General features: G+C 46.2%; 1 protein-coding gene across 1 annotated transcript in view; it reads left to right on the plus strand.

The window, feature by feature from the left end:
• The first annotated feature begins 21,397 nt into the window (after positions 1-21,397).
• The window catches only part of LOC142313156 (uncharacterized), a 186,379-nt gene continuing 181,691 nt past the window's right edge, over positions 21,398-26,085 (plus strand). The window contains 2 exon segments of the mRNA XM_075352144.1: positions 21,398-21,602; positions 24,678-25,963. Coding sequence (XP_075208259.1) covers positions 21,470-21,602; positions 24,678-25,963 — 1,419 coding nt within the window. The 5' untranslated portion in view covers positions 21,398-21,469.

The raw sequence follows: 26,085 nt of genomic DNA on the forward strand, positions 1-26,085 counted from the left end.
GTGTCATTCAAAATAAATCTGCGAACCACTGACTCTTGAGTCTTGCAAAACTGCTCTCAATTGTTTGTAACTTGAGGAGTGCTATTTTAGTGCAGAAGGCCAATCCCCTTGAAGTGAAGTGTTTGAGGTTTCAGCTCCCCAACCCCAGGTGCTTGAGTCCACTGTATTTTTGCTGGAACTTGGTCCCAAAGATCCCCTTTGATTAAATATTCACAGCCACTAGCTTACAAGGTGAGTAAGATGAATTTCCTTGTCCAAAGACATCGCTGTCCAGTTTCAAACTGATAGAATTTGAAATTTTAACAAACGGTAATGGAATTAAGCCCAGGCTACACAACAGAATGCCCCCTGGGGAAACAAACGTTGGGGCAGTAGGGACACACGCATACCTACGAATATATATATAAGCACTTTAGGATTCTACATATAGTATGTTTTATTTTTTGAACAGTCAGGAAATTAATTTGGCTTGAAATTCAGCTTATTCTCACCTTATACCATTTTACACTGGATTGACTCCATTATGTATACCTGTCATGGCTCGGTTTGGGAATTCGGTCCATGTTGTTGCATGGTCTGTTTTTCTGTCTCATTGCCTTTTCTTTCCTGTCCAAATGCTGATGGTTTCAATTGTCATTGTTGTCCCTTCTTGGTTTGCTCCTCTCCATCTGTTCTCATTTTTCCGATTTGGTCTGCGCTATCACATTCTGGGTTGGTCTATATATGTTCACCTCTCACTGCACTCCCTTGCTGGCTATACCTTTAGGTGGACCTGTGTTAACCCAATAACAAATCTCTAAGCTAAAGGGCTGGAACTCCTAAAGACCAGTTTAGTTCCAGCAGTGACTTGGTTTGTTTTCCTTCCCGACACCTATTCCATTCACCTCTTTTAGGTTTCTGGAAGGTTTAACTTGATGCTCTTATTACTCTTTAGATTTTCTTTTATACCTTATATGAATGTGTTTTTGTTTTCTCTGGGTTTTTGTATCTTCCTGCACACCTTCCTTTGCTCTTGTTGGGAGTGTGTTGTGGCCTTCCCTTTAGTCTTTCAGGAGATACGAAAATTCCTCAAACTCTTTTTCTTATCACGAGTACCGAGTGTGGGGAAATGAGGGTATATATAGACATCAAGGATATGCTGATGAAAAGCAGCTGAAAAGATGAAGAACTCCGCAGAGTCCTAAAGGGAAAGGGAGAGAGGAGATACACAGGATACCAAATACATCAAGTATGAATGATAGAAGGTCAGAGAGCAGTTTGTGCAGCCAAACGCTGTGACTTTCTATTGCCGGACAGCACATGACGCCCGTGACACACCTGTGACAAGAACCTTGCTATGGCTACTTAGAATTGTTGTATTTGGAACTCCATTTTAATCTTATTTCATAAAATATTCTATTTTAGGGCACATAAGACTTATTTATTTGGCTCCTGCATATGTCCTATTTTTTGTGATATTTGATACTTTATTGGAGTTTTGCGCTTGTCACTTAGACATTGTATCTAGATTAAGGACTTAACCCTTTCTCTAATGTATCTCACTGAGATTCGTTATGGAGACCCAGCACTGGAGTGGGGGAGGGGGGTTGGCTTTATATTACATGCTTGCCAACATTTGGGGTCCACTTTCTGAACCCAATTTAGGCCAGCACAAAATGACAAATTAGAAGCTACCCTCTATCTTTGTCGTCTTCAGATAAATGGAGCATATTCTATTTTTCTAAGACTAAATGGTGGACGTTCAGATAGATGACTGTAGTGGATTCTCCTATCATCTTCCTGACAGGACTGACATCTATTCTGCTCTCTCTTTCCCAAAATTATCTAACTCTTCTCACTTCCTGCCTTGTACTCAGGGGTTGATGGGAGATGTAGTTCTGACCCCTTCACCCATCCATCTGGCATAAATCCTAAGTTAGGGGTGTGGAACCTCCGCCCCGTGGGCCGTATGCGGCCCACGATGACATTTTATGTGGCCCCTGGGCACATCCAGGGCTTCGCAGTGAGTCAGGCAGCAGCTGCGGTTTTGTTGGCTGCCGGGCCTTTAAATCACTGCGCGCATACAATTAGTTTCTCAGCACACTGGCCTGGCCTGTGCCAACGTGCTGAGAATGTACTTTGTGGGCGGGATAAGCGCAAGATGTGCTGTACTCCCGTCCCACAGAAGAAGAGTAGCACCAGGTTTACCGGCTTCCCTGCTGTACATGCCTTCTGGTGCAGTGTGACTTCTGCCTCGCGGGAAAGTGTGAGTCCTGCCTTCCGTATTGCTGTGTGACTTCTGCCTCGCGGTGCAGTGTGACTTCTACCTCACGGTGTAGTGTGACTTGTGCCACGCTGTGCAGTGTGCTTTTTGCCTGGCGGTGCAGCGTGAGTCCTGCCTCGGGGGGCAGCGTGCCACCAACCCAGTGCTGTCTGCCACTTTCCAGTGCTGTCTGCCACCCACTAGTGTTGTGTGTCACCCTCAGTGCTGTCAATGGCCACTTGGTGATGTCTGTGCTATGTGCTACCCCTACCCTGTGCTGTCTCTGCCCTCTTGTTGATGTCTGTACTCCCTCAGTCCTGTCCATGTGCCCTAGTCCTGTTTGTGCCACCGCCAGTGCTGTTCCTGCCATTGCCAGTGTTGTCCGACCCCCGTGATGTCTGTGCCTCCTTGGTGATGTCTATGCTCCCTCCGTTCTGTCCATGTCCCCCAGTCCTGTTCGTGCCTCTCTAGTGCTGTTCATGCCAGTGCTGTCTGTGCCTGGCAGTACTGTCTGTGTCCCCTTAGTGATGTCTGAGCCCCAGCCACTCCTGTGATGAATATGCCCCCAGCCCCTCCTGGGATGTATATATGCCCCCAGCCCCTCCTATACAGTATGTCCCCAGCTCAGCCTGTGCTGTATATATGTCCCCAGCTTGTCCTGTGCTGTATATATTTTGCCAGCTCGTCCTGTGCTGTATATATGTCCCCAGCTCGTCCTGTGCTGTATAAATGTCCCCAGGTCGACCTGTGCTTTATATATGCCCTCCGCATCTTTTGTGATGTATATATGCCCCCAGCGTCTCCTGTGATGTATATATGCCCCCAGCATCTCCTGTAATTTATGTGCCCCAGTGTCTCCTGTGATGTGTATGCCCCAGCATCATCAGTGATGTCTATGTCCTAAGCCCCTCATGTGATACAGTATATATATGCCCCCAGCTCCTCCTGTGATGTAGTTACCTTCAGGGTCTCCTTTGTGATGTATTTGATTTACCAATCTGTTGACTGCGCTCCAGACCGATGCATACCTGGAAAAGCAGTTGTGAGCAGTAACATGATCAATATCACTGAACATCACAGCCGCACCAAAGAGAAGAAGCTACAGCTAAGATCCTGGTGGGAAATATAATATTCATATCTTCTGTGTGGGACGCTCAGGGGCGTAGTTATGAGGGCAAACTAAAAATCTATATTTCCCTGGATAAGTAGAAGGCCAACCCAGTCTGAGGTCACAGGTGAGAGGGGACATGGAATGTGCCCAGATTCATTACCTCAGAGCAGACATTTTGTTGTGTTCTTTTCCAGGTGGCCTCGTGCGATACACAAGGGAGAAGTCCCAGGAAACATGGCTCCTCAGCGCCTCCCTGTGCCAGGCAACCACCAGTCATATTCATAAGGACAAAGTAATTGATCCATCTGTATATCTGTTTGTAACTACGTCTTATCTGTAACTGTACATCTGACATATCTATTCTGTAAATCCCATCTTGTATATAGTGAATTACCAAGTGTCCCATTAAGGTGATTAAATATATATATTTTAATCTTGGGCTGTTTCTTTTATCTCGATTCCAAATCCCATGTCCCTGAGCTCTGCTAAGTTTTACACGCTATTTTCTGGCCCGATATAGTCCTGCTAAAAGACCAGGCCTATATCTAACGATGAACTGGTGGCAGTCTAATGCACTGTACCGGACCGGCAGAATTCTGTTCCACTTGGACTAGTGGAAAGTTACTGTCAGCTTGGCGGGGTTGTGGGAAAGCTGGGTGCAGCGTCGGAAGTTGTGCGGCCTACTTGGTTCCATTCCTCGAGCCTCCCTATACCCATGGGGACAGGAGGTGTCAGTGCTGCATTGTGCCAAGTGGACCTTACGTACCCCTCGGGGGCGCTGAACATCACGTGTTGGCGAAAGTGATGAGGTCATCTCGCGTGGCCCCGACGTATGAAAGATGTCAGGGTGGGACTGCAAAGTGCGGTTTGGTCACACATTGACACTGCCGCAACCGAGCAAGTGACTCCCCTGGCCCGTTTCGGAACAGGGAGATATATAGTATGGGATGAATAGAACTAGGTGATAGCACCGGGGAAAAGGACTTGGGCATAATAGTAGATCCCAGATTCAACATGAGCCAACAATGCGGAGCTGCAGCTAAAAAGCCAACAAAATTCTGGGATGTATCAAGACAAGCATTGAATATAGATCAAGAGAGGTAATAATTCCCCTATACCCTGCCCCAGTCAAAAGCCACCGGGAATACTGTGTACAGTTCTAGGAGCCACAATTCAAGAAAGCCATCGATATATTGGAGCAAGTCCAGAGAAGAGCAACCAAGATGGTAGAAGGTCTGCAAACCATGTCATATGAAGACAGCCTAAAAGAACTAAAGAGAAGGCTGAGAGGAGACTTAACAGTGGTCTACAAATATCTGAAAGGTAGTCACAGTGCAGAGGGAGCCACCCTATCCTCATTAGCACAAGGAAGTACAAGAAGCAATGAGATCAAACTAAAAGGAAGTAGATTCAGATTAGAGATTAGGAAAACCATTTGGACAGTGAGGGCAGTCAGAGAGCGGAACAGGCGGCCATGGAAGGCAGTGAGGGAAGTCAGAAGGTGGAACAGGCGGTCACGGGAGGTAGTGAAGGTTGTCAGAGACTGGAACAGGTGACCACAGGAGGAAGTAAAGGCAGTCAGGGAGTGGAACAGGCGGCCATGGTAGGTAGTGAGCTCTCCATCAATGGCAATCTGCATATGGAAATATATATACACACAGTGGGGAACTGTAATGCTGCCACCAGCGGGAGCCAGAGCTCTGTAGCATAATACACTACACAGAGCAATGAGAACCAGGAAGTGAATTCACAGCGTTCTCATGCATTACCTCAAAGCACAGCTGAGAAGCAGAGCTGCAGAGCATGCAAGGAATAGTCACACAGGCTGGGTCAAACACCGTACGGGCAGAAGCAGGACCGGAGGGACGAGCAAAAGCGGAGTCAAAGTCAGGCCAAGGTCAGTACCGGAGGAAGCAACCGAGTGGGGAAATAGGAGAGGGGACAGAGGACAGGAGGGACGACCATGGGATGGAACACAGACAAGGGCACGGGGGCACAGGACCAGACAGATCAGGATATCACTCACAGGACCAGCAATCACAGGCAAAGCAGTGCTAAGCTTATAGCCGGCACTGGTTCACTGGAAATGCCAGCTTTTAAGGCATCCAGGGTCTGGAAGTGAGGCTCGAGAGAAGGCTCCGCCCCCTAGCCATGTGGACAGGGAGGCGAACCATGACAGGAACAAAGTATTTAGCCAGCCCCCAATTGTGCAAGTTCTCCCACTTATAAAGATGAGATTTGCCTGTAATTGATATAATAGGTCACCACCACTATGAGAGAAAAAATGAGAAAACACATCCAGAAAATCACCGCATCTGATTTGGAAGATTTTTTTTTTTGCAAATGATGGTGGACAATAAGTATTTAGTCAATAACAAAAGTTCATCTGAAATTTTGTTCTATATCCTTTGTTGGCACTGAAAGAGGTGAAACGTTTTCTGTCTTCACAAGGTTGGCACACACTGTTGGTGGTACGTTGGCCCATTCCTCCATGCAGATCTCCTCTAGAGCAGTGATGTTTTGGGCCTGTCACTGGGCAACACAGACTTTCAACTCCCTCCAAAGGTTTTCTATGGGGTTGAGATCTGGAGACTGGCTAGGTCACTCCAAATCCTCCATATGCTTCTTAAGAAGCCACTCCTTTGTTGCCCTGGAGGTGTGGTTAGGATCATTATCATGCTGAAAGACCCAGGCATGTTTCATCTTCAATGCCCTTGCTGATGGAAGGAGGTTTGCACTTAAAATCTTACGATACATGGCCCCATTCATTCTTTCATGTACATGGATCAAACGTCATGGTCCCTTTGCAAAGAAACAGCCCCAAAACATGATGTTGCCACCCCCATGCTGCTTTGGACGCAGCTCAGTATTCTGTCTCCTCCAAACACGACGAGTTGTGTTTCTACCAAACAGTTCTACTTTGGTTTCATCAGACCATATGACATTCTCCCATTAATCTTCTGGATAATCCAAATGCTTTCTAGCAAACTTCAGAGGGGCCCGGACATGTACTGGCTTAAGCAGGGGAACACGTCTGGCACTGCAGGATCCGAGTCCCTGATGGCGTAGTGTGTTACTGATGGTAGCCTTTGTTATGGTAGTCCCAGCTCTATGCAGGTCATTCACTAGGTCCCCCCGTGTGGTTCTGGGATTTTTGCTTACCGTTCTTGTGATCATTTTGACCCCATGGGGTGAGATCTTGCGTGGAGCCCCAGATCGAGGGAGATTATCAGTGGTTTTGTATGTCTTCCATTTTCTTATTATTGCTCCCACAGTTGATTTCATCACACCAAGCTGCTTGCCTATTGCAGATTCAGTCTTCCCAGCCAGGTTGTGGACAGGTGTCTTTTATACTGATAACAAGATCACACAGGAGCCATTACTACAGATAATGAGTGGAGGACAGAGGAGCCTCTTAAAGAAGAAGTTACAGCTCCGTGAGAGACAGAAATCTTACATGTTCTTAGATGACTAAATAATTATTTTCCACCATAATTTACAAACAAAATCTTGCCAAATCAGATGCAGTGATTTTCTGGATTTGCTTTCACATTTTGTCTCTCATAGTTGTGGTCACCTATGTTGTCAATTACAGGCCGACCTCATCTTTATAAGGGGGAGAACTTACACAATTGGTGGATGAATAAATACTTTTATTCTCCACTGTATATATTCTGTACTATACAGTATGTATACATCTACACAGTGTGTCCACCCATATCCTGTCCACCGCCATTATCTTGAGAACGGCGGCAGCTATAGACATAGAAGTGGTGTCTAGGTATAGTAAAGTTTCCATGCGCTACACAATGAAACCACCTATAGCGCCACCTGGAGTTAGCATTTTTATCTCGAAAATGGAACGAGATAGAGAAAAAAAGTGAAATACAAAGTTGTAGGGCATCATCAATTCAATACGAATCGACACCTTGCATACAGAAATGCTATGATATGAAACCCATGACCCCCCAAAAACATTGATTGGTCACGCATATGGCTCTCATTTAACTTTGATGCTCAAAGTGGCCACCGTCAGCTGCAATGCACATCTGGACTCTGGACAGCATACTGTATCTTGCTGCACGCTGTGCAATATGGTAGGTGACACGTTTGCACAAGCATCTGTGATACGTGGTGGTAGGTCCTGCAATGTTGGTGGAGGGGTCGCATACACCTGCTGTGTGATGTGACCTCACAGAAAGAAGTCCAATGGGGTCAGGTCAGGTGAGTGTGGAGGCCACTCCACGTAGCCAACATACCCATGACTTGTAGGAAGGTCTCCATGAGGTATCGATTCACATCCACAGCCTTGTGAGTGTTACACCTTCTAATCATAGCATTTCTGTATGCAAGGTGTCGATTCGTATTGAATTGATGATGTCCTACAACTTTGTAATTCACTTTTTTTCTCTATCTCGTTCCGTTTTCGAGATAAAAATGCTAACTCCGTTGTTTTCCACCAGGTGGCGCTATAGGTGGTTTCATTGCGTAGCACATGGCTACTTTACTATACCTAGACACTACTTCTATGCCTATAGCTGCCGCCGTTCTCAAGTTAATGGCGGTGGACAGGATATGGGTGGACACACTGTATACTGTGCACTGTCCTGTATGAATATATTTTGTACTTACATGTCGCACACACACGACTCCACATGTTACATGGCTTGGCTCCGTACACATTGTACACACACGGTGCAGCTCTTCATACCTCGTACACCTTGTACATGCGGCTCCGCTCTGCACACGTTGTACACACACGGCTTTCCTCTGTATACCTTGTACATAAACGACTCAGCTCTTTACACGTCATACACACACGGCTCTGCTCCGTACACATCACACACATAGCTCTGCTCCGTACACCTCGTACACACACGGCTCTGCTCCGTACACCTCGTACACACACGGCTCTGCTCCGTACACATCACACACATAGCTCTGCTCCGTACACCTCGTACACACACGGCTCTGCTCCGTACACATCACACACATAGCTCTGCTCCGTACACCTCGTACACACACGGCTCTGCTCCGTACACCTCGTACACACACGGCTCTGCTCCGTACACCTCGTACACACACGGCTCTGCTCCGTACACATCACACACATAGCTCTGCTCCGTACACCTCGTACACACACGGCTCTGCTCCGTACACATCACACACATAGCTCTGCTCCGTACACCTCGTACACACGCGGCTCTGCTCCGTACACCTCGTACACACGCGACTCCGCTCCGTACACCTCGTACACACGCGGCTCCGCTCCGTACACCTCGTACACACGCGGCTCCGCTCCGTACACCTCGTACACACGCGGCTCCGCTCCGTACACCTCGTACACACGCGGCTCCGCTCCGTACACCTCGTACACACGCGGCTCCGCTCCGTACACCTCGTACACACGCGGCTCCGCTTCATACACCTCGTACACACACGGCTCCGCTCCGTACACCTCGTACACACATGGCTCTGCTCCGTACACCTCGTACACACACGACTCCGCTCCATACACCTAGTGCACACCGCTCAACTCACCTCGTACACACACAGCTCCGCTCCGTACACCTCGTACACACACGGCTCTGCTCCGTACACCTCGTACACACACGGCTCTGCTCCGTACACCTCGTACACACATGGCTCCGCTCCATACACCTTGTACACACGCGGCTCCGCTCCGTACACCTCGTACACACGCGGCTCCGCTCTGTACACCTCGTACACACACGGCTCCGCTCCGTACACCTCGTACACACACGGCTCCGCTCCGTACACCTCGTACACACACGGCTCTGCTCCGTACACCTCGTACACACACGGCTCTGCTATATCCACACTGTAAACCCCTCCTGACCCCACACATAAACTTCCCCTCATCCAGCACCATGACAACCAGCACAGCAGAGCCCTGCATACACTGAGGAGATGATCATGTGACCCCTGACTCCTCCCCTCCATGTGACATCATCACAGGTCCTGTAAGCACAGAGCAGCCATATATCTAGTGTGCGGCTCTGCAGGTGGAGGTAGGTGCAGGGTATTATATATCTGTGTGCGGCTCTGCAGGTGGAGGTAGGTGCAGGGTATTATATATCTAGTGTGCGGCTCTGCAGGTGGAGGTAGGTGCAGGTTATTATATATCTAGTGTGCGGCTCTGCAGGTGGAGGTAGGTGCAGGGTATTATATATCTAGTGTGCGGCTCTGCAGGTGGAGGTAGGTGCAGGTTATTATATATCTAGTGTGCGGCTCTGCAGGTGGAGGTAGGTGCAGGGTATTATATATCTAGTGTGCGGCTCTGCAGGTGGAGGTAGGTGCAGGGTATTATATATCTAGTGTGCGGCTCTGCAGGAGGAGGTAGGTGCAGGGTATTATATATCTAGTGTGCGGCTCTGCAGGAGGAGGTAGGTGCAGGGTATTATATATCTAGTGTGCGGCTCTGCAGGTGGAGGTAAGTGCAGGGTATTATATATCTAGTGTGCGGCTCTGCAGGTGGAGGTAGGTGCAGGGTATTATATATCTAGTGTGCGGCTCTGCAGGTGGAGGTAGGTGCAGGGTATTATATATCTAGTGTGCGGCTCTGCAGGTGGAGGTAGGTGCAGGGTATTATATATCTAGTGTGCGGCTCTGCAGGTGGAGGTAGGTGCAGGGTATTATATATCTGTGTGCGGCTCTGCAGGTGGAGGTAGGTGCAGGGTATTATATATCTGTGTGCGGCTCTGCAGGTGGAGGTAGGTGCAGGTTATTATATATCTGTGTGCGGCTCTGCAGGTGGAGGTAGGTGCAGGGTATTATATATCTAGTGTGCGGCTCTGCAGGTGGAGGTAGGTGCAGGGTATTATATATCTAGTGTGCGGCTCTGCAGGTGGAGGTAGGTGCAGGGTATTATATATCTAGTGTGCGGCTCTGCAGGTGGAGGTAGGTGCAGGGTATTATATATCTAGTGTGCGGCTCTGCAGGTGGAGGTAGGTGCAGGGTATTATATATCTAGTGTGCGGCTCTGCAGGTGGAGGTAGGTGCAGGGTATTATATATCTAGTGTGCGGCTCTGCAGGTGGAGGTAGGTGCAGGTTATTATATATCTAGTGTGCGGCTCTGCAGGTGGAGGTAGGTGCAGGGTATTATATATCTAGTGTGCGGCTCTGCAGGTGGAGGTAGGTGCAGGTTATTATATATCTAGTGTGCGGCTCTGCAGGTGGAGGTAGGTGCAGGGTATTATATATCTAGTGTGCGGCTCTGCAGGTGGAGGTAGGTGCAGGGTATTATATATCTAGTGTGCGGCTCTGCAGGAGGAGGTAGGTGCAGGGTATTATATATCTAGTGTGCGGCTCTGCAGGAGGAGGTAGGTGCAGGGTATTATATATCTAGTGTGCGGCTCTGCAGGTGGAGGTAAGTGCAGGGTATTATATATCTAGTGTGCGGCTCTGCAGGTGGAGGTAGGTGCAGGGTATTATATATCTAGTGTGCGGCTCTGCAGGTGGAGGTAGGTGCAGGGTATTATATATCTGTGTGCGGCTCTGCAGGTGGAGGTAGGTGCAGGGTATTATATATCTGTGTGCGGCTCTGCAGGTGGAGGTAGGTGCAGGTTATTATATATCTGTGTGCGGCTCTGCAGGTGGAGGTAGGTGCAGGGTATTATATATCTAGTGTGCGGCTCTGCAGGTGGAGGTAGGTGCAGGGTATTATATATCTAGTGTGCGGCTCTGCAGGTGGAGGTAGGTGCAGGGTATTATATATCTAGTGTGCGGCTCTGCAGGTGGAGGTAGGTGCAGGGTATTATATATCTAGTGTGCGGCTCTGCAGGTGGAGGTAGGTGCAGGGTATTATATATCTAGTGTGCGGCTCTGCAGGTGGAGGTAGGTGCAGGGTATTATATATCTAGTGTGCGGCTCTGCAGGTGGAGGTAGGTGCAGGGTATTATATATCTGTGTGCGGCTCTGCAGGTGGAGGTAGGTGCAGGTTATTATATATCTAGTGTGCGGCTCTGCAGGTGGAGGTAGGTGCAGGTTATTATATATCTAGTGTGCGGCTGTGCAGGTGGAGGTAGGTGCAGGGTATTATATATCTAGTGTGCGGCTCTGCAGGTGGAGGTAGGTGCAGGTTATTATATATCTAGTGTGCGGCTCTGCAGGTGGAGGTAGGTGCAGAGTCTCATGTTTGGGTCCATTTCCGCTCATGTAAATAATGGCTGATGTTTCCTCCTCGCCGTTGTCCGCTTTTCCTCCGTTTTCGCTCTGTGTTCTGGTTCTTCACTCTTCCGATGTCCTTCTTCTTCATATACATATAAATCACTGTTTGGCGGCTGAGGAGGACGGTTCTCAGCGTCTCGTAGTGACCAGTCTGTGAATAATGGGCAGCGCACAGACGCCATCATTGTACTGCCAATTTTTTTTATTCCCATTTTCAATGTTGCTGCTTGGCAAAAATCCGGGACCGGCGGATCACTGCTCAATTAGAAAAAAACACGGATCCGCCCTGGAATCCAGTGCCCATATAAGTCTATGGGGGGTGAGAATCCGGAGATTAAAAACGTCTGTGGAGGAGATAGGGGGGTGGGAGCGCGCGCGGTGTACTCACCCGAGGCGGTGTCATGGCGGCACACTCCTTTCGGGCCACGCTTTCCCTTCCGGAGTTGACAATTCAATATTCATTGTTTTGCCCGCCCACCGGCGCATGTAATTGGTTGCAGTTAGACACGCCCCCACCCTGAGTGGCAGCGTGTCAGTTGAATGCAACCAATCACAGGCACCAGGATGGCCTTTGGGCGGGGATAGCAGTGCAAGTGTCTGCGGGTCAGTATGGTGAACGTGCATGTAGACAGAAACACATGCACACTCCTGTCAGAAGAGTGTGCGGCTTTGCCGGTCGTGCGATGTCCAACTCGTGCGAGTCCCTCGCAAATGTGACTCCGGTCTAAGAGAAACCGCATGCAACTTTTTTAATTTATTTAATTAAATAATTAAAAAAAAAAAAACTACGTGCGGTCCCCCCTAATTTTGATACTCAGCCATGATAAAGCCAGCTGGGGGCTGGTAGTCTCAGCCCACAGCCGCGCAGATCCGGACTTTTTCAATCCGGATCCGCTCAGCCCTATTAGTGATTAGTGAGTGTGAACACCAGTGCCTGTTACTCCATCGAGCATCGGGGTTCTTGAGCGCAAATCGAGTACCGAGTATAATGGAAATAAATAGGAAACTGGAGCATTTGTTTAAGTGGCAGCAGTAGCACTGGCAGGACCAAAGTCCTGATCTGATGAGGCTTAAGATATGGCAGCAGTCGCACTGGCAGGACCCCAAGTCCTCATCTGATGAGGCTGAAGATATGGCAGCAGTCGCACTGGCAGGACCCCAGTCCTCATCTGATTAGGTTGAAGATATGGCATCAGTAGCACTGGCAGGATCCAAGCCCTCTTGTTTTTGGCCTTCTTGTAGCCACTCATCCTACTGTCACCTCAAATTATTCTGAAAAAATTCTCAGCACATACTGCATTGAACTACTGTACCCAGTTTATTATATATTTTCTAAAGGGGGCTTTACACTTAGCGATATCGCTAGCGAGCGTACCCGCCCCCGTCGTTTGTGCGTCACGGGCAAATCGCTGCCCGTGGCGCACAATATCGCTAACACCAGTCACGCGTACTTACCTTCCTAGCGACGTCGCTGTGGGCGGCGAACAACCTCTTTGTTAAGGGGGAGGTTCGTGCGCCGTCACATTGACGTCACACAGTGGCCGACCAATACAAGCAGAGGGGCGGAGAACAGCCACATTAACGACACACCCACATCGTTGCCGGAGGACGCAGGTAAGCTGTTGTTCATCGTTTCCGGGGTGTCACACGTAGCAATGTGTGCTGCCTCGGGAACGACGAACAACCTACGTCCATAACGACCAACGAGATTTTGAAAATAAACGACGTATCAACGATAAGGTGAGTATTTTTGATCGTTAACAGGCGCTCGGAGCTGTTACACGCAACGACGTCGCTAACAACACCAGATGTGTGTCACGAATTCTGTGACTTCACCGAAATGGACACCGATTCCGAGTCAAACTTCACAGAACTGGTTCTGGTGTAGAATGTACCTTATGACTTCATAACGGCACTAGTTTAGTGGTGAAACATAAGTCGTATGTTTTTGCAGCCATAATAAGATTTGAAGAGATCTTCTGGATTTATATAAATGTAGGATAGGTCATCAGTAGAGATGGGGGAGCACTGACATGCTCGGATGCTCAGTCCTCTAGTCGAGGAGGTCAGATACTCCTAAAGGGTTCAACTTGAGAAACGAGTATAATGGAAGTCAATGATAGGGCAGTTTGGCTCTCCTCCCACATACAGCCAGCTATAAACAGAGCATTTCCAGGGGAGGGAGGGCAGGGTTTTTTGTGTTTTGTTTTTTTTTTTTTTTTTTTTAATTTTTGTTTTTTTTTTTATTTTACACACTTCATCCGAAATCATGGCTTTAGTTCCAGTGACGGCCATTCAGAGACTGGAAATGGCTCTTCCTGGGGTGCCTGCACATATCATGCAGTGAAGCAATCCTGTGCGTTGTGGTCATTGTTTTATGGACAACACATCTGAGCACCTGTGATATTCTGCCGAGTACCCTGATGCTCCATCGAGTATCGGCGAGCATGCTCTCTTGACATTAGTCATCAATATCAAATCAGTTCTTGTCACTGACTGTGTATGGAAATAAAATGCAGCATGTATGGTTTTCCTCCAAGAATTGCATAGGAGTCACCCATTCAAGTCTATGTCATGATTCATGGCTCTGCTGTTCCTGAGTCGGTACACGTATCCTGCCTCTGGAGTTTAGCTCCCTTGGGAGGGGCCTATTTGGTCTGGCCTCAGTCCAGGGGTCTAGCTCTGCTAAGTGCTCCGTTCCTGTGAGAAGTTCTCTATTTCTTGTCCTGCTTCCTGGTACTGTTTGTCCTACCCTCCATTCCCCTTGCCCGACCTGACCTCCATTCCTCCTGCATGACCTGACCTGACCTCTATTCCCCCAATCTGACCTGACCTCCGTTTCCCCAGCCTGATCTCCATTTCTCCTGCCCATCCGTACCACTGTGTCCTTCGGTCTCCTGTCCTGTCCCATGTCCCCCACTTCCCTCCCCTATGCTTACTTGCTCTCCTGGTATCAGACCTCGGCTCAGTTCTTTGACTTTGAATAGTTACCTCCTCAGTACAGACGTGACATCCCGGCAACGACCCTGACTTATTGACTATCTCATGTCTTAGCGACCTCTAGTGGGCTTCTGTCTAGCCACAGTGAGGAGTTCTTTTACTACCTGAGTTCCTGCGCCCCCCAGTAATAGCTCGACAGTCTATAAGTCTGAGAAAAAGAATCGGACCGCTCTCGGATGACATTCGAGTGCGGTCCATTTTTCATGGACTGACAGAATGGAGAAACTTTTTTTTTTTTTTCCGTCCACGTCTGGGAAAAACTGATCACACTCAGATCAAACTCTGATTAGAATAATCGGTCTGTTTTTCTCGGATGTGGTGAAAACGGTTATGTGAATCTACCCTGACTCAGCTCCCGTTAACGTTAATAGAAACTGAGTTGCAGTTCTTGACAACGGTCACTGCACAGTGATCGGAGCTGTGATGTTCTGACTCCATACATATCCAACTGCCTGAAAAGGGCTGATTTTTGTGAGTGTCAGACTCCGACTGATCAAGACCTTTTCGAAGTATAATGATAAGATCTGAAAATCCTTTCAAGGCTATTATTTAGATTTATTAATGAGACTGCATTGCGGCAGAGAAATGTTAAAATGCTGATTGACAGCCGGATTCCCGCAGCTAGGCAGCGTGACATGGGCAGTCGCGCACCGTTAATATAACAGAGCGGAAGAGAAGCTGCTGCTCTGCTGAATTGACAATAGAGGAAACTGAAGAATCACCAGCAGAAGCAGTCTGATCTACACCCAGCTAGAACAGGCATGTAGTTAGCAAATAGTCCCGGACAACCCCTTCTAAAGGGGTTGTCCACTACTAGGACTACCCCTTTTGATTCCACCAGTTGAAATAAAAAACCCGGTACTCACCTCCCATTCTGGTGCCGTTCCGGCACTGTCAGTAATCGCAGTTGTGACATCACGCGAGCCCAGTATCCAATCACCTCCTGCTTCTCTCTCCCTGCCTTCGGACTAAATGAGCAATCAACAGGAAGTGAGTGGCTGCCTCTGCGTCACTTCCTGTGTTGATTAACTAATTTAGTCCAAAGGCAGGGAGAGAGAAGCAGGAGGTGATTGGACTCGGAGCTCCCGTGATGTCACAATATAGAAGTATGCTGTGGATAAGAAGCACAGATAGGGTCTTATCTGGTGGGATTTGACAAGACAAACAGGTAAAGTACTCACCTGTAGAAGTTGTGCCAGTCACAACTCCTACATAGACATACAGTAAAATGGCGTCTGCTGCAGCCCCGGAGAGACGTGTTACAGATGTAAAAGAAGGAAACAGGGATATGCCGCGCAGACATCAAACATCCAGAAGTTGATTAATTTCTCTTTTATTTAATCAGGTCTACGCGTTTCGGAGGACAATTATTACAGATTAATCAACCTTTCTCAAGGTTGATTTTTCTGTAATAATTGTCCTGAAGAAGGAGGCTGCGTTCTACGAAACACATAGACCTGATTAAATAAAAGAGAAATTAATCAACTTCTGGATGTTTGAAGTCAGTGCGGCATATCCCGGTTTCCTTCTTCTACATCTGTGACATCACAATGTCACGGGAGCCCCGAATCGCGATTATTGACAGCGCTAGAATGAAGACAGAACGGGAGGTGAGTACAGGGTCTTTTATTTTAACTGGGGAAAAAAAGTGAAATCAGAAGAGGTTGTTTTAGTAGTGGACAACCCCTCAATCATTAAGACTTGCTTACTTGCATATCAGATTCACAGTGGAGAAAAAGCTTCAGGATAATATCAACTGGTTTCACGTTTTGGCTTTGTCAGGGTCAGATGACGTTCTAAGGGCCGAGAGAAGATCAGACTGGATAGTTCACTCCTAGTTTATAACTGAGAAGAGACTTTTTTTTTATTGAACACCTTGAACATGGGAGTATCGAATAGAGTTCAAAGAATTTGCCTTTTCAAGAACTGTTATGGAGTAGTGAGATATATATATATATATATATATATATATATATATATATATATATATATATATATATATATATATATATATATTAATATATATATATATATATATATATAAAGCCGTGATGTGTCGCCCACCTGTAGCGGTCGCCTCAGGGACATCACTGCACCTTCTGGGACGCCACAGGGGCTCCACTGGGTTACCTCTGTCAACAGGTATGTCGGTTTTTCTATATAAGAGTCGTGACGCCACTCACGGTTTGCGGTCAGGGTTATGGGTGACCACCACTGCAGGTTTAACGAGGGTTCTGGGGCTGATGGAGTCTGCAGTCGGATGGTGTGGCCTCCCGTGAGTGAGGGTGGCCCCAGGGGCTCGGGTGTGTAGAACAACAGGTCTCAGAATAACTCAGTCTCAGTCCGAAAGTCTTTCAACTTGTTTACTCACTTTTGTATGTTTTGTTTTGAGAACCCAGGCGATGCTGAGATTCAACCAAGTAGAACCAGGTATCCTTTAGGCCGGTATAAGGGTAACCGTTAACTCACCTTCCTAGCACTTCTTGTTTCGGACAACCCCTGACTTAAAGTACCATGGGATTAATCCAGGGAAGTCGCTACTGCCTTTTCTCTCCTTTCTGGCCCGTTTGCCGGCAGCGTGGACCAAGGAAGATGGCTCCAGGCTCGATCCTCCTTATGGGCCCCCTCGTTGCTGCTGAGGCTCGGACTCTGTATGGTTGGTGATGAACCTCTAGTCCCTCCACCTGCAGGTTTAGCAGACCACTAAATGGATGTCCGCTCTAGGACCTGTCCCCCATGCGTGCCTAGTCACCAGGAGTCTCCATACATGACCAACTGACTCCCTCAGCATCTTTCTGTCTGACTTGCTAGTGACCGAACTCCCCCTCCAACGGCTACTTCACGTGCAGGGTCTGACTCTTCTGAGCGCGCCACTGCATCTCCTAGCAACCACGCTCACTATCAGACTGGCCCACCTCCTCTCCTGACAGCCGCTGCAACCTTAGTTTCCAGGCTCTCCACTACACCCCTAGCTGAGATGTGGAGGCAAGCCCCCTCTTGGGTCTGCCCAAGGGTCCCCTCTCAAGGTGTGGGAGACCTGGTTGCTATGTGTCTGTGCGTACACACCCTATTCCAGCCTTCAGGATTACCTGTTAGTACTGACCCAGCATGGGTGCAGTACCCAGTGGCGCCTGGCCAGGTCAGGGGCGCCACAGTTACCATATTTTATTAGCTGTAAGGACTGTTCTTCTGCGTGTTGAGCTCTTTCGAAAGTTAAATATCTTCACAATTATCTGAATTTATTTGTAACTCCAGTGATTCTTGCTAACACAAGGACATGGGTATCTCTGTTGGACTTCCTAGATGTATGAAAGGTTCTACCACATTATTGCTTTTTTGTATTTCTTACCTGATGATATTTTTTTATATTTTTACAGCGGCTCATCTTTTTTTTTCATTTAGGTTTCTAAAATATAAGATACTAATTGATCTGTATAATTTCCTGAACCATCAAAGATAGATATGGACAGGGACAAGATGGCGGAGAGGATATTACACCTCACCCTAGAGATCCTCTTCCGGCTTACTGGAGAGGTGAGAGATTCTGATGACGTCACATTACATCATTCTTATCTATGGGAATAACAGATGGACAGAACTGGAGAGGTGAGGACTCTGGAAATGTCTGGAGTGAGATTTATTACTGTGTCTCTCCATAACCAGGATTACACAGTAGTGAAGAAGACCTCTAGTGAGTGCTGTCAGGCCCCTGTGTCTGAGGGATGGGGAAGACCCCTGAGCCCAATCACGGGGCCTCCACCTCAGCCCCCGATACATGAGGACATCAAAGACCAGAAGATCCTAGAACTCGCCTACAAGATGATTGAGCTGCTGACTGGAGAGGTGACACTGCTGGGAATGCTGGGACATTATACAGTAACGCTATGAAGGGATCGGGGGTGACGGTATCATTGTATGTGTCAGGTTCCTATAAGGTGTCAGGACGTCACCGTCTATTTCTCCATGGAGGAGTGGGAGTATTTAGAAGGACACAAAGATCTGTACAAGGACGTCATGATGGAGGATCCCCAGCCCCTCACATCACCAGGTAATAGACAGGACTAAATACACACGGCCTATAATTATCTGTATGTAAGGAATGAATTCAGTCCCTGTATGTGTCTCCTCCAGCTCTATCCAGTAAGAGGACAACACCAGAGAGATGTCCCCGTCCTCTTCTCCCACAGGACTGTAAACAAGAAGACCCCGATGTTCCTCAGGATCATCAGGTAGATGGAGAGAAGGGGCCATGAAATCTCCCTATGATGTGTAGACGGCTGTGAAGGTCTTGTGCTCAGTCTTGTTTTATCCTCCAGTATTATATGTGTTATACTTGTGTAATGAGAGCGGTGGAGATGGCAGGATTAGAGCTGATCATAGATGGGACTTCTCCATCTGTCTGTGACTTTTACAATATTTGTTTCAGGGGGAAGATCTGCCCCATATTAATACTACAGAGACATATGTGAGGGGTGATGAGCGGAGTAAAGAGGAGATTCCTACAGATAACCGCCCAGGTGAGTAGTGACCACTAAATGCAGAGAAGTCACAGATGTACAGTGGGGAAAATAGGTATTTGATCCTTGGCCGATTTTGAACGTTTTCCCACCTACACAGAATGGAGAGGTCTGTAATTTTTATTGTATCTTTCACTTCAACTGTGACAGACAGAATCCCCAAAATATTCCAGAAAATCCCATTGTATGATTTTTAATTAATTAATTTGCATTTTATTGCATGAAGTAAAATGTATAAAAGACCCCTGTCCACACACTCAATCAACTACACTCCAACCTCTCTACCATGGCCAAAACCTAAGAGCTGTCTAAGGACACCAGGGACAAAATTGTAGACCTGCACAAGCTGAGTTGGGCTACAGGACAATAGGCAAGCAGCTTGGTGAGACGGCAACAACTGTTGGTGCAATTATTAGAAAATTGAAGCGACACAAGATGACTGTCAATCTTTATCGTTCCAAGGCTCCATGTAAGATCTTGCGTCGTGGGGTAAGGATGATGCTGAGAAAGGTCAGGTCAGGAATCGGGCAAGAACTCCACGGGGGGACCTGGTCAATGACTTGAAGAGAGCTGGGACCAGAGGGTCAAAGATTACTGTTAGTAACACACTATACTGTCATGGATTTAAATCCTGCAGGATACACAAGGTCCCTTTGCTCTTGCCAGCACATGTCCAGGCCTGTTTGAAGTTCACCAGTGACTATCTGGATGATCCAGAGGAGGCATGGGAGAAGGTCATGTGCTCAGATGGGACCAAAATACAACTTTTTGGTATTAACTTCACTCACCGAATTTGGAGGAAGAAACATGTGTACAACCCCAAAAACACCATTCCAACCATGAAGCATGGGGGTGGAAACATCATACTTTGGGGGGCTTTTCTGCAAAGGGGATAGGATGACTGTACCGTACTGAAGGGAGGATGGATGGGGTCATGTATCACCAGATTTTGGCTAACAACCTCTTACCTCAGTAAGAGCATTGAAGTTGGGTCGTTACTGTGTCGTCCAGCACGATAATGACCTGAAACACACAGCCAGGACAACTAAGGAGCAACTCCGTAAGAAGAATTTCAATGTCTTGGAGTGACCAAGCCAGTCTGTAGACCTGAACCCAATAGCAAATCTGTGGAGAGAGCTAAAACTCTATGTTGCCCAGCAACAGCCCCAAAAGCTGAAAGATCTGAAGAAGATCTGTATGGAAGAGTGACCTAAAAGATCTGGAGAAGAGTTGTATGGAGGTGACCTGAAAGATCAGGAGAAGATCTGTATGGAGGAGTGACCTGAAAGATCTGGAGAAGATCTGTATGATGGGGTGACCTTAAAAATCTGGAGAAGATCTGTATGGAGAAGTGACCTGGAAGATCTGGAGATGATCTGTATGGAGGAGTGTCCTGAAAGATTTGTATGGAGGAGTGACCTGAAAGATCTGGAGAAGATCTGTATGGAGGAATCGCCAAAACCCCTGTTGCAGTGTGTGCAAACCTGGTCAAGAACTACCGGAAACGTCCGACCTCTGTAACTTCAAACAAAGGTTTCTACCAAATATTAAGTTCAGTTTTTCAATTGTATCAAATACTTATTTCAAGCAATAAAATGCAAATTAATTAATTATAATTCATACAATGTAATTTTCTAGTTTTTTTTTTGGGGGGGGGGGATTCTGTCTGTCACAGATGACGTTATCTATGATAAAAATTACAGACCTCTCCATTCTTTGAAGGTGGGAAAACCTGCTAAATCGTCAGAAGATCAAATACTTATTTTCCCCACTGTATATACAGTGCCTTGAAATAGTATTCTTAACCCGTGATCTTTTCCACATTCATGTAACACTCCAAAACTAACAAATATATAAATGTATTTTATGTGTCTTTAAGTGGCAAGTATTTGTGAAGTTTAAAGGAAATTATCCATTTAGGTTTCTACAACTTTCCTGACTCGTCAACGATGGATCTGGAGAGGGACAAGATGGCGGAGAGGATATTACACCTCACCCTAGAGATCCTCTTCCGGCTTACTGGAGAGGTGAGAGATTCTGATGACGTCACATTACATCATTCTTATCTATGGGAATAACAGATGGACAGAACTGGAGAGGTGAGGACTCTGGAAATGTCTGGAGTGAGATTTATTACTGTGTCTCTCCATAACCAGGATTACACAGTAGTGAAGAAGACCTCTAGTGAGCGCTGTCAGGCCCCTGTGTCTGAGGGATGGGGAAGACCCCTGAGCCCAATCACGGGGCCTCCACCTCAGCCCCCGATACATGAGGACATCAATGACCAGAAGATCCTAGAACTCACCTACAAGATGATTGAGCTGCTGACTGGAGAGGTGACACTGCTGGGAATGCTGGGACATTATACAGTAACGCTATGAAGGGATCGGGGGTGACGGTATCATTGTATGTGTCAGGTTCCTATAAGGTGTCAGGACGTCACCGTCTATTTCTCCATGGAGGAGTGGGAGTATTTAGAAGGACACAAAGATCTGTACAAGGACGTCATGATGGAGGATCCCCAGACCCTCACATCACCAGGTAATAGACAGGACTAAATACACACGGCCTATAATTATCTGTATGTAAGGAATGAATTCAGTCCCTGTATGTGTTTCCTTTAGTTTCGTTATGAATCAAACAATGTAAACACCGATATAATCACCATTGTTAAATCCATCCCTCTTCAAGATTCTCTGTCTTCTGACTTTGAGCCATAGAGCCGGTAAGGTGCAGTTGAGCATCCACACCTGTTGTTGTAGAGCCATACTTTTTTTTTTTTTTCGACCTAGTTCTATATGATCTTGTTTGTGGGTCAAGTTGTACTTTTCAATATATAGTAAATTGGTGTCAATCTACTGAAAAATGGGGGGGATCCAAATTGTAAAAAATGCAATTTAGCTCTGGCTGCTACTTTTAAACATAGAGGATGGTGATTTAATATAACCAGCATCAGCAGAGAGAGAAATTATCAATTAATATTATTTTATCGGCCGAGGGACCTAGATGCTGTTTCTCTTTTCTTGGGAAATCGTCTTCATTTCCGCTCCTTGAAACTAGTGACCTTTTGCTTGGGAATCGACCTAATAACACACTGAGCTATTAGACAATGTGAGAACAGGTTGTAATTTGTAGTATACAGTAAGAAAAAGGAGCAAAACCGTAACAATGCAGTGACATGACAACAATCTGCATAACTAATCATATGTTAAATGGTTTCAAGTCCAATTTATGGATGCGATTGTCTATAAAATGAAGATTGTCTCATATTTGAAACTGTAGAGGATGGTAAAGGTGGCTTTACACGCTACGAGATCGCTAAAGCAATCTCGTTGGGGTCACGGAATTTGTGACACATATCCGGCCGCTTTAGCGATGTCGTTGCGTGTGACACTTATGAGCGATTTTGAATCGTCGCAAAAATGTTCAAAATCGCTCATCGGTGACATCACCCCCTCTTCCCAATTATCGTTGCTGCTGCAGTAACGATGTTGTTTGTCGTTCCTGCGGCAGCACACATCGCTATGTGTGAAGCCGCTGGAATGACAAACATCTCCTTACCTGCGTCCACCGGAAAAGGAGGAAGGAAGGAGGTGGGTGGGATGTTCCGGCCGCTCATCTCCTCCCCTCCTTTTCTATTGGGCTGCGGTTCAGTGACGCTGCTGTGATGTCGCTGTGACACTGAACGAACCACCCCCTTAGAAAGGAGGCGGTTCGCCGGTCACAGCGACGTCGCAAAGCAGGTATGTGCGTTTGACGCTGCCGTAGCGATAATGTTCACTACAGCAGCGATCACCACATATCGTACCACCGACAGGGGCGGGTGCTATCGCGCTCGACATCACTAGCCGATGCTTGCGATGTCGCAGCGTGTAAAGCGGCCTTCAGATATGGAGCCTGAAAGTCAAAAGTTCAAAACCCTGTTAAGCATCCAATCCAAACATGAAAATAATTGAAACCATAGATATCCATAAATTGTTATTTAAAAATGAGAAATGACTCAGGAAAACAATAGTGAACACATGAAGAAAGAGAGGTGCAACAAGGCATGGAAAGTCCAGACACCAGCTGAAATCTATCAGTAATTAGAATGCAATCCTTAGTAAAAAAAAAATAATACCAGCTGGTTCAACTATAAAAAGATGTCTCCTTACCAAGGTGCCACACAAGAAACATCTCATGATGGGTAAAACCAGTGAGCTGTCTCAAAACTTTTATTGTTGTAAAAAAATCTGATGGCATTTGTTACAGTAGAATTTCTAAATTACTGAAGCTTCCATTGAGCACTGTTGGGGCTGTTAGCCAGTAGTGGAAAGACCAGAATTTCACCATAAACCGGCCACAACCAGGTGTTTCCCGCAAGATTTCAGACAGAGGAATGAAAATAATTATCAAAAGGGTTGTCAAAGAGCTAAGAACCATCTGTGGAGAGCTACAGAAAGACCTTGGATCAGCAGGTACAATTGTTTCAAAGAAAACCATAAGTAATGTCTTTGCCCTCAATGACCTGCATGCACGCTCACCACACAAGACTCCATTGCTGAAGAAAAAGCAGGTTTAAGAGCATTTAATGTTTGCTCAACAACATTTACACAAGTCTGTGAAATAATGGGAGAATACGTATAGTCTGGTCAAATGAGACCAAAATCAAACTCTTTGGATGCCGTAATAAATACCATGTTTGGAGGCCAGAAGTCGTCACTGCCTTCATCACCCCAAAAACATCAACAACAGTGAAGTGTTGAGGTAGGAATATCATGGTGTAGGGCTGGTTTTCAGCATATGGCACTGGCAAACATCATATGATTGAAAGAAGAATGAATGGACAAATGTACCCAGACATTCGCCATCTACCAGGATGATGAAGATGAAATGAGGGTGAACATTTTAGCAAGACACTGATCCCAAACACACAGCCAAGGAACCTCTCAATTGGTTTCAAAGAGACAATAAAGCTGTTAGAATGGCCGAGCCAATCACTTCAGCTGAATCCAATACAACATTTATCAAAGTAACTAAAGCTCAGGGTTCTTAGAAGGTGCCCGCAATACCCACCTTAGCAATGTAGGCAACTACTTTCTCCATACAGGAGGTGTCTTGCAACTGTCTTGTTCAACATGGACTTTGGTTATTTTTTCCTAAGGGGCATACCATCCTTTTCTGCCCAATCTATGATGGCTCAAGCAGCGATTCCCTGGCTTTGTTTAACCTGACTTTAACAGAGCAGCACCTTCTTTTTGGTTCTCCTTTGTAGACAGGACGTCACTACCAACGTTATTCTTGTTGACAGCCAGGTCTGTCAATCAGCATGACATCGGCAGTGACTTCCTGTCAATAGAGTCAGAGCGGAAGAGAAGAAGAAGCTGCTCTGTCAACCTGACATCACCGGCAGCAGGAGACTTGCCGGTAGGGGTGGTTCATGACCACGCTGAGCTACCAGAGATCATCGTCAGCCTACCTGCCTGACCATATGAAAAAAGTAACCAAAGTCCCAGATAACCCTTTTAAGTTGTTGTTGCATGCCTTGCAAATTGTATATCCATTTTTAAATATATTTTACAATAATTTTCAGGTGATATTATTCAAAAATAATAAAATATGTTCTATACTTGGCAGGTAATTGTACCAGAAGCTCAGAGGGACATCAGAGAGCTGTACATTGTAAATTATATGATCGTGGTACCACACAACATCCATGTGAAGAGCATACCATTATTGCAGATATACCGTCTAGCCTTCACAGCAAAGATCTGCCTTCTGATCATGTAAAACATGTGCTGCCTTTAGATTCAACACAGACTGTTAAGAAAAGTATATGTTACATGAAGGGTATAATAAATCATAGAGTGCACACAGGAGTGAAGCCATATTCATGTTCAAAATGTGGAAAATGTTTTCGCAAGAAATCAAATCTTTTGACACATATGAATATTCACACAGGGAAGAAGCCATTTTTTTGTGAAGAATGTGGGAAACGTTTTAGTATAAAATCATATCTTCATAGGCATCAGAGTAATCACATCGGGGAGAAGCCGTATTCCTGTTCAGAATGTCGAAAATGTTTTTATCAGAAATCTTGTCTTGTTCGACATCAGAGAATTCACACAGGTGTAAAGCCGTATTCATGTTCAGAGTGTGGGAAATGTTTTAACTGGAAATCAATTCTTATTGCACATCAAAGTACTCACACAAGAGCAAAGCCGTATGCATGTTCAGAATGTGAGAAACGTTATACTGCTAAATCAAATCTTGTTAGACATTTGAGAACTCACAAAGAAGAAGAAGTGTTCTCATGTACAGAATGTGGGAAATCTTTTAACCACAAAACAAATCTTAATAAACATCAAAGAATTCACACAGGGGAGAAGCCATATTCATGTTCAGAATGCGGGAAATGTTTTAATCGGAAATCAAATCTTTTTACACATCAAAATACTCACACAAGAGAAAAGCCTTATACGTGTCCAGAATGCGGGAAAAGTTATAGTGCTAAATCTAATCTCGCCAGACATGTGAAAACTCACATAGAAGAAAATACATTTTCATGTTCAGAATGTGAGAAATGTTTTAACCGTAAATCAAATCTCATTAAACATAAGAAAACTCACACAGGGGAGAAGCCATATTTTTGTGAAGAATGTGGGAAATGTTTTAGCGAGAAATCAGTTCTTTTTAGACATCAGAGAATTCACACTGGGGAGAAGCCATTTTCATGTTCACAATGTGGGAAATGTTTTAACCAGAAACCAGATCTCATTAGACATCAGATAATTCACACAGGTGCGACGCTGTTCTCGTGTGCAGAATGTGGAATATGTTTCAATCAGAAATCAACTCTTGTTAAACATCAGAGAACTCACACAGAACTCACACAGGGGCGAAGCCATACTCCTGATTCCAATGTGAAATGTGATTAGTTCAGTATTCAGGTGCTCTTAATGAGCAGTTGATGCTTGGATGGGTGTGACTCAAGTATAACAGAAGTCAGTGGTTAACTCAAGCATTTTTCCCGAAGGTTCTGCAA

This window comes from Anomaloglossus baeobatrachus, chromosome 5, assembly GCF_048569485.1.
Source record: "Anomaloglossus baeobatrachus isolate aAnoBae1 chromosome 5, aAnoBae1.hap1, whole genome shotgun sequence".
Classification (NCBI taxonomy): Eukaryota; Metazoa; Chordata; class Amphibia; order Anura; family Aromobatidae; genus Anomaloglossus; species Anomaloglossus baeobatrachus.